This window comes from Cervus canadensis, chromosome X (assembly GCF_019320065.1).
Source record: "Cervus canadensis isolate Bull #8, Minnesota chromosome X, ASM1932006v1, whole genome shotgun sequence".
Classification (NCBI taxonomy): Eukaryota; Metazoa; Chordata; class Mammalia; order Artiodactyla; family Cervidae; genus Cervus; species Cervus canadensis.
The window spans coordinates 119535644-119549525 of NC_057419.1; the positions used below are offsets into that span (position 1 = coordinate 119535644).

Here is a 13882-nt window from a genome sequence, read left to right on the forward strand (position 1 = left end):
GTGAGAAAACTATTGCTATTCATAAAGTATGAAAGTAATAATGATGAAAGGGTGACAGCAGTCTTTGGGAAGTTTGGTAGATGTTAAAATAGATTTTTTTGGGAAAACAAAGTTGCTATGCTAATTGCAAAAACAAATGAAATGAAAACAGATAGATGCCAAATCTAACTGTAGCATTTCTGTGTTGATTCTGGCTTTTGTCATGAAACACAAATGTAATTTTTCCGCATTCCTAAATATTGAAGAAGATACATTCATGTTTGAGTGATAAGGGATTAAAAATTAGTCTCTAAGTATTATTCTGCTCAACAACTAAATATATTAAAATCCTTAGCACTAAAATTGGGAGAGGTAGGATTTTAACTTCTGTAATGAAACAACTGGGGCAAGAAGGTGAAAATGTAACAAAGGAATATATTCCAGGAAAACATTTGCTACCTAGAGACACTATCAGAAACTACTCCACCCTAAAAAATTCAAGGAGCTTTTCTTACTTTTAATCATGGTATCATTTATTGAACTAGAGCTACAAATTCAGTCACTGTGACTCAAATTTTAAGGTGAATATAATTTCAGAAGTAAAAAGATACAAAATAGCTATGCATTCAAAATCCCCAGAATTTTTGGGACAATTGACTGTCTTTGGAAACAAAATCATATGCCAATGAGGCAGAGCTTAGAAGTCCTCCCTCTTCTTTTGTAATAGAGAATTGAAAATATTTACATTAGGACATTTTAAAATCCACATGCTTTGGCATGCTGCTGCTGGTGCTGTCACTTCAGTTGGACTCCGACTCTGCGACCCTGGACTGGAGCCCACCAGGCTCCTCTGTCCATGGGATTCTCCAGGCAAGAATAATGGAATGGGTTGTTATGCCCTCCTCCAGGGGATCTTCCCAACCTTAGGATCTAACCTGCGTCTCTTATGTCTACTGCATTGGCAGGCAGGTTCTTTACCACTAGCACCAATTATTACTACTTTAACCTGTTGATCTGACTCGGTAGGAGTAAGTCCCGGTAAGTTAGTGTTAGTGAACGGGAAAGTCTGTTGATAACACTTCATTTCCTTAAAAGTGTTAGAATATAGCTGATCTTTCACAATTTACTAATTTGAGTTGGAAATGTAAATGTGTGTAGGGGTGTTGCATTCTCTTTCAGCATGCTGTGTTGAAACTGTTACTGGTGCTGGTGTTTTTATATTTAGTACAGGGCTGTTTGAAACTTGTTTCTTTGCTTTTTTTTTTTTTTGTTTGTTTGCTCAGCTACCCTTCTTCCTTCACATATTTGCTGAGAGCTTCTGGGGTTTTTAAAAATACTCCCCCTAGCTGTTTATCTGTTATCAGAACTTGCCACCTGTCACCTTTACCAACTGTAAACCACAGGACCAAATTCTAGACCATACAGTAAGGGTATTAATCTCCCATTAGTGTTTATGACCCTTTACTGCAGATCGCTGAATTGCCTCAGTAAGCAGAAAGAACTGCTTGCTGATGAGAGAAAGCTGACTTTTGCCACCATAGCAACCCTTGTTAACTACTTTGCCCCTCACTTAAAAATCTCCTCGCTAGGGTGGAAGGTGTTTTTATTTAATGGCTTAAAGTTACTCAGTAACTCAGTCAGGAAGCTTTCAGTTCTTTTTTCAGCTCTTTTTAGACCTTATCTTCAAGGGCTTTTGTCTTTTGTTCTTCTGGAAATTTCCATTAATGATACAGCAGAATATTTGTGGATTTCTTTGTTCCCAGGGTTCTCTAGATAGTCTTAACATTCATTATCCTTTCAAAAGTGGCCACTCTAAAGAGATCAGGAACTAATTTTATTTTCAGAATTTTATAGCGTAAGCTAGCTATACCATACGTTTTATCCAGAATACCCAGTGTCTTATATTAGGATTTTTTTTACTAGGATCGTGCACATCGTATTGGTCAGAAGAAGCCAGTACGTGTGTTTCGTCTCATCACTGACAACACTGTTGAAGAAAGGATTGTTGAAAGAGCTGAGATAAAACTGAGACTGGATTCAATTGTCATACAACAAGGTATTTATATGTGTAAACTTACTTAGATGTTTCTTTGGGAAAACACATACAGTTTTCTTCAAAGGAGATTACTTTTAATGATAGTTGACCAAAATCTGCTATCTTAGAGAAGAAAGTCAAATTAAAAAAAAAATCCCCATTTTGAAACCTTGTGTTCAGTATATGGGGTAGGTAGTTGAACCTCTCTAGCTTATAGTTGAATGTCAATGGCATGTCTTTTGAAGTACTTGATATTATGTAGCAGATGAAAGTTTGGCTTAAAAATTTTAAATTATGTATTAGAGGGTGTCTTTTCATACAGAGAAATTTGATCTGAGAATTGAAGCTTGAACATGAAAAAATGTTTTTGCCCTCCTGTGTTTTAAGTTAATTTTATAGAAGGAAATTCATATTGAAATGGAAGGTATGGTAGAATAAAAACTTGCAGGGTTATTCATTTAAAAAACTACTTCAAAGTTCACTAATTTTCTGCTGTAAAGCTTTACTTATGGTTAAATGTGTGCTTAGTCACTCAGTCGTGTCCGACTCTTGTGACCCCATAGACTGTAGCCTGCTGGGCTCCTCTGTCCTTGGGATTCTCCAGGCAAGAATACTGGAGTGGATTGCCATTTCCTTCTCCAGGGTATCTTCCCGACACAGGAATTGAACCCAGGTCTCTTGCATTGCAGGCAGACTCATGGTTAAATGTAGTAGTGTCTGATTAGAACTATTACGCTATGCTTTCTCTGAAATATCATTGAATATATACAATTTTTATTTTTATTATTAGGAAGACTCATTGACCAACAGTCTAACAAGATGGCAAAAGAGGAAATGTTGCAAATGATACGTCATGGAGCCACCCATGTTTTTGCTTCTAAAGAAAGTGAGCTGACAGATGAAGACATTACAACTCTTCTAGAAAGAGGGGAAAAGAAGGTAGGTTAAAATGGCTTTTTGTTTTCCGGATTGATAGCTTTAAATCGACATACTTCAGCATAGTTATTGTATTGCATTGTTGCAAATGCATGTTTCAAATGCATGTTTCAGAGAACATGTTACATGTCCTCTGTAAGAATTTGTAGATTTATATCTAGGGATAATTTAGTATTTTTTATATTTTTAGTTTAATTTTTGGTGAGAAAGACTAAGAGCCAGAGTTTAAAATCAAGTGACCTTATACCTCATACTTATAATATTGGCATTTACTGTACTTAAGAGCCAAGTAAATTTTTTGTTTAATCACTTCTATCAGGACTGCATTTTATGACCTTTCTTTTTGCATGGGATTAGAAATTATCTTGGAGAAGGAAATGGCAACCCACTCCGGTATTCTTGCCTGGAGAATTCCGTGGACAGAGGAGCCTGGTGAGCTGCTGTCCATAGGGTTGGACATAGTCGGACACGACTGAAACAGTCCACCAGGCTCCTCTGTCCACGGAATTCCCTAGGCAAGAATACTGGAGCGGGTCACCATGTCCTTCTCCATTCCGTCTCTGACTTATTTCATTTAGCATAATAGCCTCAAGGTCCATCCACCCTGTCTCTAATGGCAGGATTTCCTTCTCTTTAACAGCTGAATAATATTCCATTGTATTCATATACACTACATTTTCTTTATCTATTCATCCATCGATGGACATTTACGTTGTATTTCTGTCTTGGCTATTGTAAATAGTGCTGCAACAAACATGGGGGTAAAGGTATCTTTTTGAATTAATGAGTTCATTTCCTTCAAATAAATACCCTGAAGTGGAATTTAGAATTGCTGGATCAATGGTAGCTCTATCTTTAATTTTTAGAGCAAACTTCATACTGTTTTCCTTGGTGGCTGTACCAGTACCAATAGTGCACAAGGGTTCCTCTTTTTCCACATCCTCACCAACACTTGCTATTTCTTGTCTTTTTGATAATAGCTATTCTAGCAGGTGTGAGATGATATCTCCTTGTGGCTTTGACTTGCATTTCCCTGGCAATTATTGATATTGTGCACCTTTTCAGGTATCTGAGGTTATATGTTGGATTTTGAGCAATCTTGTATTACTATGTTTCATATTAGTGTGCAGATGTGTTGTTTAGTCCAAGTTTGCCTTTGTTTTAGCATTGCCATGTGTCCCATTAAAATTATGCAGCAGAAATTATAATAGGGCTATATTTTCAATGATGAAAGATTTTAGAGAAAGCCTTAGTGAGAGCACTTAAGAAGAACCATTGAAATATTTAAAATACTTGGGGTAAATTAAATTTATATTCAAGTTTGATGTTAGCATTGCATTATTACCTTGTAAATGAACAGATTTTATATTTCATATCAATAATTGCCTTTAAAAAGACAGAGAAGTCACAGATTTTTATAAGTAATTCAGTGATAATTTTCTGATTTCAATGCATTCAACTTTAGACTGCAGAGATGAATGAACGCTTGCAGAAAATGGGAGAGTCTTCTCTGAGAAATTTTAGAATGGACGTTGAACAAAGTTTGTACAAGTTTGAAGGAGAAGATTATAGAGAAAAACAGAAGGTAACTTTTTACTGTCAACCGTTAGATTCTCAGATTAGCATTTCTTCCCATAACAATTAAATATTTAACAAAACACTGGCATTTACCTGTTACAATACTCTTCTATAGAGTGAGAGTTACGTAGGTCAAAATGATCTTACCCATGGGCTATGTTTAATATATTCTGGTTGTTTATTGTTATTATTATTACCACTATCATCATTATCATTTTTGCTGTTGCTGCTATTACTGTACCACTACTTTTGTTTTTGAGAAGTAGTATAGGATTGTGGTTGAGTTCCTGGATTCTGAAGCTGAAATCATAACTCTATTACTAATTAAGTGACTTAAAAATTTTTTTCAGTTGAAGTATAGTTGATTTACAATGTTGTGTTAGTTTCAGGTATACAGCAAAGCAATTCAGTTATATGTGCACATATTTTTTTTTCAGATTCCTTTCCCTTATATAGGTCATTACAAAATATAGAGTATAGTTCCCTGTGCTGTACAGTAGGCCCTTGTTGGTTATCTATTTTATATATAGTAGTGTGTATATGTGAATCCCAAACTCCTGATTTATCCCTCCTCCCCTTTCCCCTTTGGTAACCATAATCAAGTGACTTAAGCTAATCAGTGTTTTCACCAATCAAATGGAGGTTGTAGTAATTACATTTTAGAGTAATTAGAACAAAATGTGCAGTATTTAGTATTAATTACATTAGTAATAATATTATTGTTGACATATAGTTGGTTAAATGCTGGAAGGACTTTGTTACAGGTGGTCTCATAAAATAATGCCTTGTAATATACTTCATGGGCCACAAAGTTCCCTTGAAAAAATGGGAATTTTGTTTATTTTCTCTGTTTAAACTGAAATTATGGCTGTAATTTTTAAAACTTTTAATATTGAAATGGCTTTAGACTTTATTGCAAAAAATAGTACAGAGTTCACATGTATCCTTCACTCAGCTTCCCATGTTAACAATTTACCTAATCATATTACAGTGATCAACTATAGAAAGTTAACCTTTTCCCCCAGTACCCTAGTATCCTTTCCCTGTTCCAGGGTTTACAATCCAGGATACCACTTTGCAGTTTCTAAAAACAGTTTTATTTTTAAGAGCAGTTTTAGGTTCATAGCAAAAAGGAGTGGAAAATACAAAGAGTTCCCATATTCTATCTGCCCCCCTCCAAGAGCTTCCTACACTATCAACATCTCATTGAACATCTGTTGAACCTACACTGACGTATCATTATCATGCAAAGGCCATCATTTGCATTAGGGTTCACTTTTGGAATTGTACAGTCTATGGATTTGGATAAATTTATAAATGATTGATATCCACCATTATAATATCATCCAGGATGGTTTCATTGCCCTAAAAACCCTCCGTGTGCTGCCTAGTAATCCCACCTTCCCCTCAGCCCCTGACAACAATTGATCTTTGTACTATTGCCATAGTTTTGCCCTTTCCAGAATATTATATTGTTGGAATCATACAATATGTAGCCTTTTCTGCTTGGCTTCTTTCACTTAGTAATATGCATTTAAAGTTCCTTTGTGTCTTTTCATGGCTTGATGGCTCATTTCTTTGTAGTGCTGAGATCCATCTCTGACGTACTACAGTTTATTTATGCATTTATCTACTGAAGGACATCTTGATTGCTTCCAAGTTTTGGTATTATGAATAAAAGCTGCCATAAACATTCATGTGCAGGTTTTTGTGGGGATATAGATTTTCAACTCTTTTGGGTAAATCCCAAGGAGCACGGCTGTTGGATTCTATGGTAGTGGTGGTGGTCTAGTTGCTAAGTCAAGTCTGACTCTTGTGACCCCGTGGACTGTAGCCTACCAGGCTCCTCTGCCCATGGGATTTCCCAGGCAAGAATACTGGAGTGGGTCACCATTTCCTTTTCCAGGGGATCTTCCCGACCCAGGGATAGAACCCAGGTCTCCTGCACTGCAGGTAGTTTCTTTACCAACTGAGCCACCAGGGAAGCCCCGATTGTATGGTAAGAATATTTAATTTTGTAAGAAACTGACAACCTGTCTTCCAAAATGGTCATACTGTTTACATTCTCATGGGCAGTGATTGGGGCTTCCCAGGTGGCACAGTGGTGAAGAATCTGCCTGCCAGTGCAGGAGATGTGGGTTCGATACTTGGGACACGACTGAGCAAGCATGCAGTGTAGTAGTATGTCTTTGTTTTAATTTGTATTTCACTGATGAATGATGTGGAACATATTTTCACTTGCTTATTTGCCATCTGTGTATTTCATTAGGGAGGTGTCTGTTCAGATCTTTTGCCCATTTAAAAATCAGATTGGGTATTTTCTTATTATTGAGTTTTAAGAGTTCTTTATATATTTCGGATAACAGTCTTTTATCAGCTGTCTTTTTTTTTTTTAATAAGACAAGATTTATTTCTTCTCAGAGTTTACATGAAACATTGGCTGGTAGTCAGATAGGTCTTTTGCAAACACTTTCTCTCAGTCTGTGGCTTATCTTCTCATTGTCTTCACATTGCATTTCATTGCTGTGTCTCCTTGGTCTCTTCTAATCTGAGATAGTTCTCAGTCTTTCTTTGTTTTTCATGACCTTGACACTTTTCAACAGCATTTTTCTGCTGTCTTGTAGTTTGTCTTTCACTTTGGGTTTTTGTTTTTTTTTTTCATGATTTGATTGAGATTATGCATTTTTGACAAGAATGCCTTGGAAGGGATGTTCTGTCTTTCTCAGTACATCATACCAGGGAACATGATGTCACTATGTTGTGTTACTGGGGACATTAATCTTAGTCACTTTGTTGAGGTGGCACCTGCTGGATTTTTCCACTGTAGAGTTACCAATTTTCCCTTTGTAATTGATAAATATTTTGGTGGGGGGAGCTACTCCTCAAACTTTTACACACTGATTTTGGCATCTCTTGGTGGAGTTTGCCTACAGTAGTTATTGGGGCATTTACCTAATGGTAATTTTGTATTTCCTTCATTCCATCTATATTTGTTAATTGGGATTTTTCTGTAAGGAAAAGCTGTCCCTTCTCCCCATTTATTTATATACTCATTTATTTATATCAGCATGGACTTAAGAATATTTTTTCAGTTATAATACAATTCTGTCATTTTTATTTTGTTACTCAAATTGTTCTATAAAGCTGTTATATTTTTTAACTGGCAGAATGAATCTTTAAAATAAAAAAAGCTTATTCTTGGGTATTGATTTTATTGAAAAATGAGAGGTGAGTCATTTTAATTTGCATTGCAACTAGTATGGTGATAATGCTTTGTTGCTACCATTATTCCTGGTTAGTTTTTAGTATCTTGACCAAAATCTCTCTGGTTATTCCATCTCTAACTTTAATTGAGACCATTTATGGTTTACTCTGATGAGATGGAGGTGATAACCTGCATGCACAGTGTAGAAACTGCCTTCCTAATATGCTTTTTAGATCTCATTATGTGACTTTTTAAAAATTAATTTTGCAGTTATTCCTATGGGCTTATTGGTTTTAAGAGTGTTTTTTAAAGTAGAAAATATTAAACAGTGAACAGTCTAACCATCACTGGTGCATCTATCTTATCTACATTCTTAGGGAAAAATTAGGCTTAATAAAATATTTGTCATTTCTAATATAACAAATTTTCCTGTGCTTCTAAGCAAATAATGATGTGCAGATAACAAAAATTTTAATAACAATTATGATGACATACTTTTTTATATACTTTTATAATTGAATGATTAAATCAGAATTTATCTGAATATTCTGAATTGAGATTATATTTTATTATGTGTTTCCTTATTTTTTAGATAGGTTCTTAAAATAGGTTCATTCTATCCTTTGAAAAGAATTGAAAACTTGCAAGAATGTTGTTCATACATATCATGGAAATTGCACAGTAAGGGAAATTTTCATATAAGATTTGCTGAACTAGTTGCATTAGTTCATAACCATACTTGATGAATTAAGTCACAGTGTCTGACATTGATTCTGAATAAATTGACCTAAATAAGTTTGTATTAATGTACTCTTATCTAAAACTAATTTAGCATATTTGTTCTGTTTTTGAAAGTTCAGGAATTGGCCTTTAATACTTGTTTCAAATTTGAATACCTAGACCTTCACACAAGTATAGGTTAAGTGGCCAGATACATTACTTTTAGAAAGTCGTTATTATTGATTTATTTTAACCCCAATTGAGACAAATAAAATATTGGCTATTGAAAAATGTCTTTTCCATTACTGTCATCTCACATTAGCCCATCTGAGGGGAAAAACAAAACAACTCATTTCACTGTTGTGAGTATTTCTCATTTTACATAAACTCACATTATACTATCCATCTCTTATGAACTTACAGAGTTAAGAGAGACATTTAGTCTAACAAAGAACTATTTTTTTCTGTCTCACAGATGTTTCCATATGTGGATGTCGCCATTTTACTTGACTTTATCCTTTACTTCTTTAGACACTGAGAATTTGTAGATTTCTAACCATTCTAGTCATCTTAGTTAATTATTAGCTTAAAAAATACTTAAAATGTATTATCCACTCTTAAAACTCAGCCTGTAGATGTGGTCAAATAGAGTGGGACCATTAATTGTAGATTAGTGGCCAGTTTTATGTAAAAGCACTAGGCTAGGTAGTGTGAAATCAAGAAAAATATCTGAGCTAGAAAACCATACCTCAGACTCTAGAACTTCATTTTGTCACTTTTGTATATTGACTTTTAAATAACTTTTTCTAGCTGATATCAAGGTAAAGTTTTGTAATGCTACCAAATCATTGTCTACCAAATGCTACTAAATCACCCCACTTTGGATGTTTAATAATAGCTTACATTTAGCTCTTGGCAGTCTACCTAATGCTTTCACATATATGGTCACATGTAATCCTCAGGTAGGTATTATTATTATTACCATTTTACAGATGGAAAAAATAATTTCTCCAAAGTTATACAGTTGATAAAGTGGCAGAACCTGTTTCAAATTCAAGTCTTTCTGATTCCACTGGCTTGTCCCACAACTACCTTACCAAGAGGTCTCATTTTAAAATTTCTCTTGATTTGAAGGGATATGTGGCTGTCATGTTGATATTCAGTATTTTATGCTTTTCAACTGTTTTCTAATTCATACACTTAACAGAGTTACCAGAACCAATGTTAGTCTTCCTCCAGTATTAAGTCACTATTTGTTTTGACATAAAATATTAACCAGATTGTACAAATTCTTCTCAATTACTAATAAGGAAGAGCTAAGCTTCACACATACTTAAAAAAAAAAATAAAACCATCCTTGCACCTAAAATTGCTATATAAAACGAGGTTTTGGAATTTGGGATGTATAGCTGTGACTTAAAAACACTTTTTGTTTTGAAGTACAGTTGATTTACAATATCGTGTTAGTTTCAAGTGTACAGCATAGTAATTTAGTTATTTTTTCAGATTCTTTTGGGGTGCATGTATCTCTTCCAGTGAGAGTTTTACAAATCAAGTTTTGATTCTTCCTAATGCTTTGGTTTTCTCACACTTCTACAGCCTTGATGTACTGGATATTTATAAAACAATTTGGAGTAATTAAGCTCTGCATTCTTGTTTTTGTGTACAGCTTGGAATGGTGGAATGGATTGAACCTCCCAAACGAGAACGCAAAGCAAACTACGCTGTGGATGCCTACTTCAGAGAGGCTTTACGTGTTAGTGAGCCGAAGGTTCCAAAGGTAAAGCAGTATGAGGCCAGGTTTCACGTCCTATAGCAGAATTCTCTTGTGGCATGGTCTCTGATTCAGATGTACTTATATTAGTGCTAAATCTTAGTCTCTAAAATATAACAATACAGAAAACTACTTGATATGCCCCAGCCTTATGAATGGATTCCATTGTATTTATTTTTCTACATATAAAAGAAATAATAAAAGATAAGTTCACTTCATGAACCGAAAACAAATATGTGTGTAATGCATTTTTCCCCCCACAGGCTCCACGACCTCCAAAACAGCCAAATGTTCAGGATTTTCAATTTTTCCCACCACGTTTATTTGAGCTCCTTGAAAAGGAAATTCTTTATTATAGGAAGACAATAGGCTATAAGGTAATTTTTCAATTTTTTAGATTAGCATAATATAATCTTTTAAGCTAATGTAATGTATTAAGCTAGACTAGAAAGTGTTCCATTTTAATGTGAGAGAACTTAAGAGTAAATAAATACAGTGGTGTTTTTAAAATCAAAGAGAAGGTTTTACTATAAGTAAAGCATCAAACTACCCAGTCAGCAGTGAGATCATCACAAAATGAGATTAATGGAGAATTATCTACTATTTCAAAAATATTTTAAAATATTAAAAATTCATTTTATTTTAATAATGCTAGTGTTCAAGTGCTCAAAGAATATGTAGAATAAGCAATAGGTATGTATTTAGATAGAAGTTAATGTATGGTAGATGATAAATTTTTGATTGTTTTCCTCAAAATGACCAAGAAGTAGTATTTTCATGTTGATTGTTCATAGATTGATAGAAGCCCCGTTGGTGGTTAATAGATTATGTTCACTTAGGTGTTAAAATAATGATAAATATGATAGTGAATTGTGGAATTTAAAAATGATCTTTTGGAATTCAAATTTCTTACTTATATAGGTAGATGGGAACCTATTTATAGTGAGTGAAATTTAAAGTTTGTGATACTAAAGCTATCACATTGAGAGATTAAGCATTCCAGGCTATTTCTGTATGTTGAAATTGGCTTCCTAGTGAATGGAAAGAGATGACCAACGGTATAATAATTGATAGTATGAACAAAATTATGCAGATATTAACACTCATATAATTTTATGAAGATTTTTGTTTTATGAATTGAAAGCTGTGTTTTAAAATTTATTGTGAATCTTTATCACAAGTGGAACTATGACCAATCATTTTGATTAGTAGCTGTCATGTGCCTAGAAGAGCTTCATATAGGTATATATATATAAATATATATAAGATATTTAGTTAGTTCATATATTGGAACTGAATGACTCTCTGGAATGTTTCTACTATGTGTCCAGAGTTGGAGCACTGTCTTTTGAAATAGAACAAAAAAGTTTTGCTTGCTGTTTATGTACCAAAGTTTAGATATATTTAAATAGGGATAAGAAACTTAAGGTGAATGTAAGTGGAAATGTGTATATAAATAGGAACAAGAAAGTTAGGGTGAATATAAATGTAAACATTTATAAATAAAGTGGTTAGTTATAATCTGGTTAGGGAAATGTGATTAAATTTGAATGTATTTAACCAACAGGACTGGATAAAATCCTTCTTAGGAAGTTGTAGAAGAGTAAAGTACTCGCGGTTGAACATCAGATCAGGTATAAAACCAGCTTCAAAGAAAGTGAAAACAGCGATACGTTCGAAGAAACAGGGAAATTATAGGTTCAAAATGTAAAATAAAAATAGTAAAATTAATAAAGTAGTGAATAAGATTTCATGAGGTAAGCATATATATACATGATCCCACTAGGGATTATTAAACATTTTAGATCATTATTTTCTGTTACTTTTATTGACTGTTATTAGTGAGACTTGAAAGGAGAATCAAATTGAAATGTTAGACCTCAGTTAGTAATCAACCAAATATCTGTGTAGAACATCTTATAATTGAATAATGCTTTACCACTTCATTTGATTTCTAAGAAATGCTATGAGACAGGTGCTGTTTTCACCTCTATATAATAGGTGAGGAAACAAGTTCGGAGAGGTTAAATGACTTGTTCAAGGTCAGGTAGCTAACAGAGTCGCCAAAGGTGCTGGTCTCAAACACAGGTCCTAAGCATTCAAATGCTATGCTCTTACCACTCAGACATTCGGGGCTATTTCTGCATGTGACATAACTCTGCTTCTTTCTGCAGCCCTAAATAAGGACTGTGTTTACAGTGGTTTGACATGGGAGGTGAGCCAAGTGGTAGTCAAGTAGCAGCAATAAAAAAATCACCTCTGCTAATATAGCTGTTATACTCCTTCTTTGGAGATACTGAAATTCTGTTCCTGTGATAATATAGTGCCCACCACATTCTCACCACAGCTCTGGTTTTAATGTAAACAGTGACTGTCACTACAGGCAATTCTGGTTAGGGGTTGGGGGTCTTACATGAACAGTTGAGCAGTGGCCAGCTGGAAGGAGATGGAGGAGAGAGGAAACTTTACAAGAGAGAGGAATGAAAGTACAACTTTTAAAGGGTGATAGGGAGGAAGATGTGAGAAGAGAGGAAAGGGATGAGTGATGAGAGGGAAGATGGCGTGGAATCCATGCTATGGCACCTTCCTGTGTTCTGTTCTTCACCTCCTGGAGAGAAGTGACAAGAAAGGGAGTGTGAGTGAAAGGAGGGCTGTTTTTCATTTGATACATATTCATCGAGTGCTCCCCTGTGCCAGATTCTGTGCCAAGCTCTGAGGATAAACTGGTGAATAAGACAACAGGGTTCCTCACACATGGTACTTACATTTTAATGGGGGACACAGACATTATGCTGAAAGCACAAAGTAGTGACTTTATTTGGTTTCATTGCTTATAAAGGGTGCTACGAGGGAGCATAACATGGATATCTAATGTGGACTGGGAGGTCAGGGAGGTGGTCTCTAAGGATCAGCATTTAAGTTGAGATCAGAGAGATGCATAGGAATTAGCCAAGTGAAGTATGGAAGAGGATCACTAGGTTGGGGAGCCACAGATACAGAAGTGTTGTAGAAAGGAAGAGTGTCCCTTTAGAAACTGAAAGAAGGCCAGTGTTGCTAGGGAGTGGTGAGAAGGAGAATGATTTATGAGTGGGTTGAGTTGGATCATGTGGAGCAGTGAACATTAATTATAGGTCATATTAATTAGGTGAAACTTTAGAGCAAAAGAAAGCCTTTGAGATGTTTTTTTAAGGCAGAGGGGTAGGTGGGCAATGGAATAACAACAGCAGATGCTTATTTAGTCCTTACTTGTGTTGCTTACTCTCCTCAGTTGTTTAAAATGATTAGCTCATCCTTCTCAGAAGAGCCCTGAATCTACATACCTATTTTACAGTTGGGGAAACTGAGGCATAGAGAGGTTGAGTAATTTGCTCTGAGTAATTTGCTCAAGGTCAAACCACTTATAAGAGGTAGAGTATGATCAGCTTTACATTTTTAAAAACCGCTCTGGCTGCAACAGAGAATGGTGAGTTTCTCCAGGGAAACCAGCCAGGAAGCTGCCACATTGTGAAGATGAAAAGATGGAGGTGGCTGGGAGTGTGGTGGTGGGTTGGAGGTGGAAGGAGAATGATCCCCTGGCACTCCACTCCTAGTCCCAAGCTCTCCTCAGCCCCATCCCGGATTGCCTTTGTATTGTCTTAAGACTTCCCTTGGTCCT

The 13882-nt window shown here is 35.2% G+C and overlaps 1 protein-coding gene across 7 annotated transcripts in view; it reads left to right on the forward strand.

The window, feature by feature from the left end:
- Positions 1-13882, forward strand: part of SMARCA1 (SWI/SNF related, matrix associated, actin dependent regulator of chromatin, subfamily a, member 1) — a 68895-nt gene that overhangs the window by 29622 nt on the left and 25391 nt on the right. For all 7 annotated transcript variants that reach the window (XM_043458116.1, XM_043458118.1, XM_043458119.1 and 4 more), the window contains 5 exons: positions 1903-2035; positions 2805-2953; positions 4416-4535; positions 10123-10233; positions 10491-10604. In XM_043458116.1, the coding sequence (XP_043314051.1) occupies positions 1903-2035; positions 2805-2953; positions 4416-4535; positions 10123-10233; positions 10491-10604 (627 nt within the window). The remainder of the gene's footprint in view (positions 1-1902; positions 2036-2804; positions 2954-4415; positions 4536-10122; positions 10234-10490; positions 10605-13882) is intronic.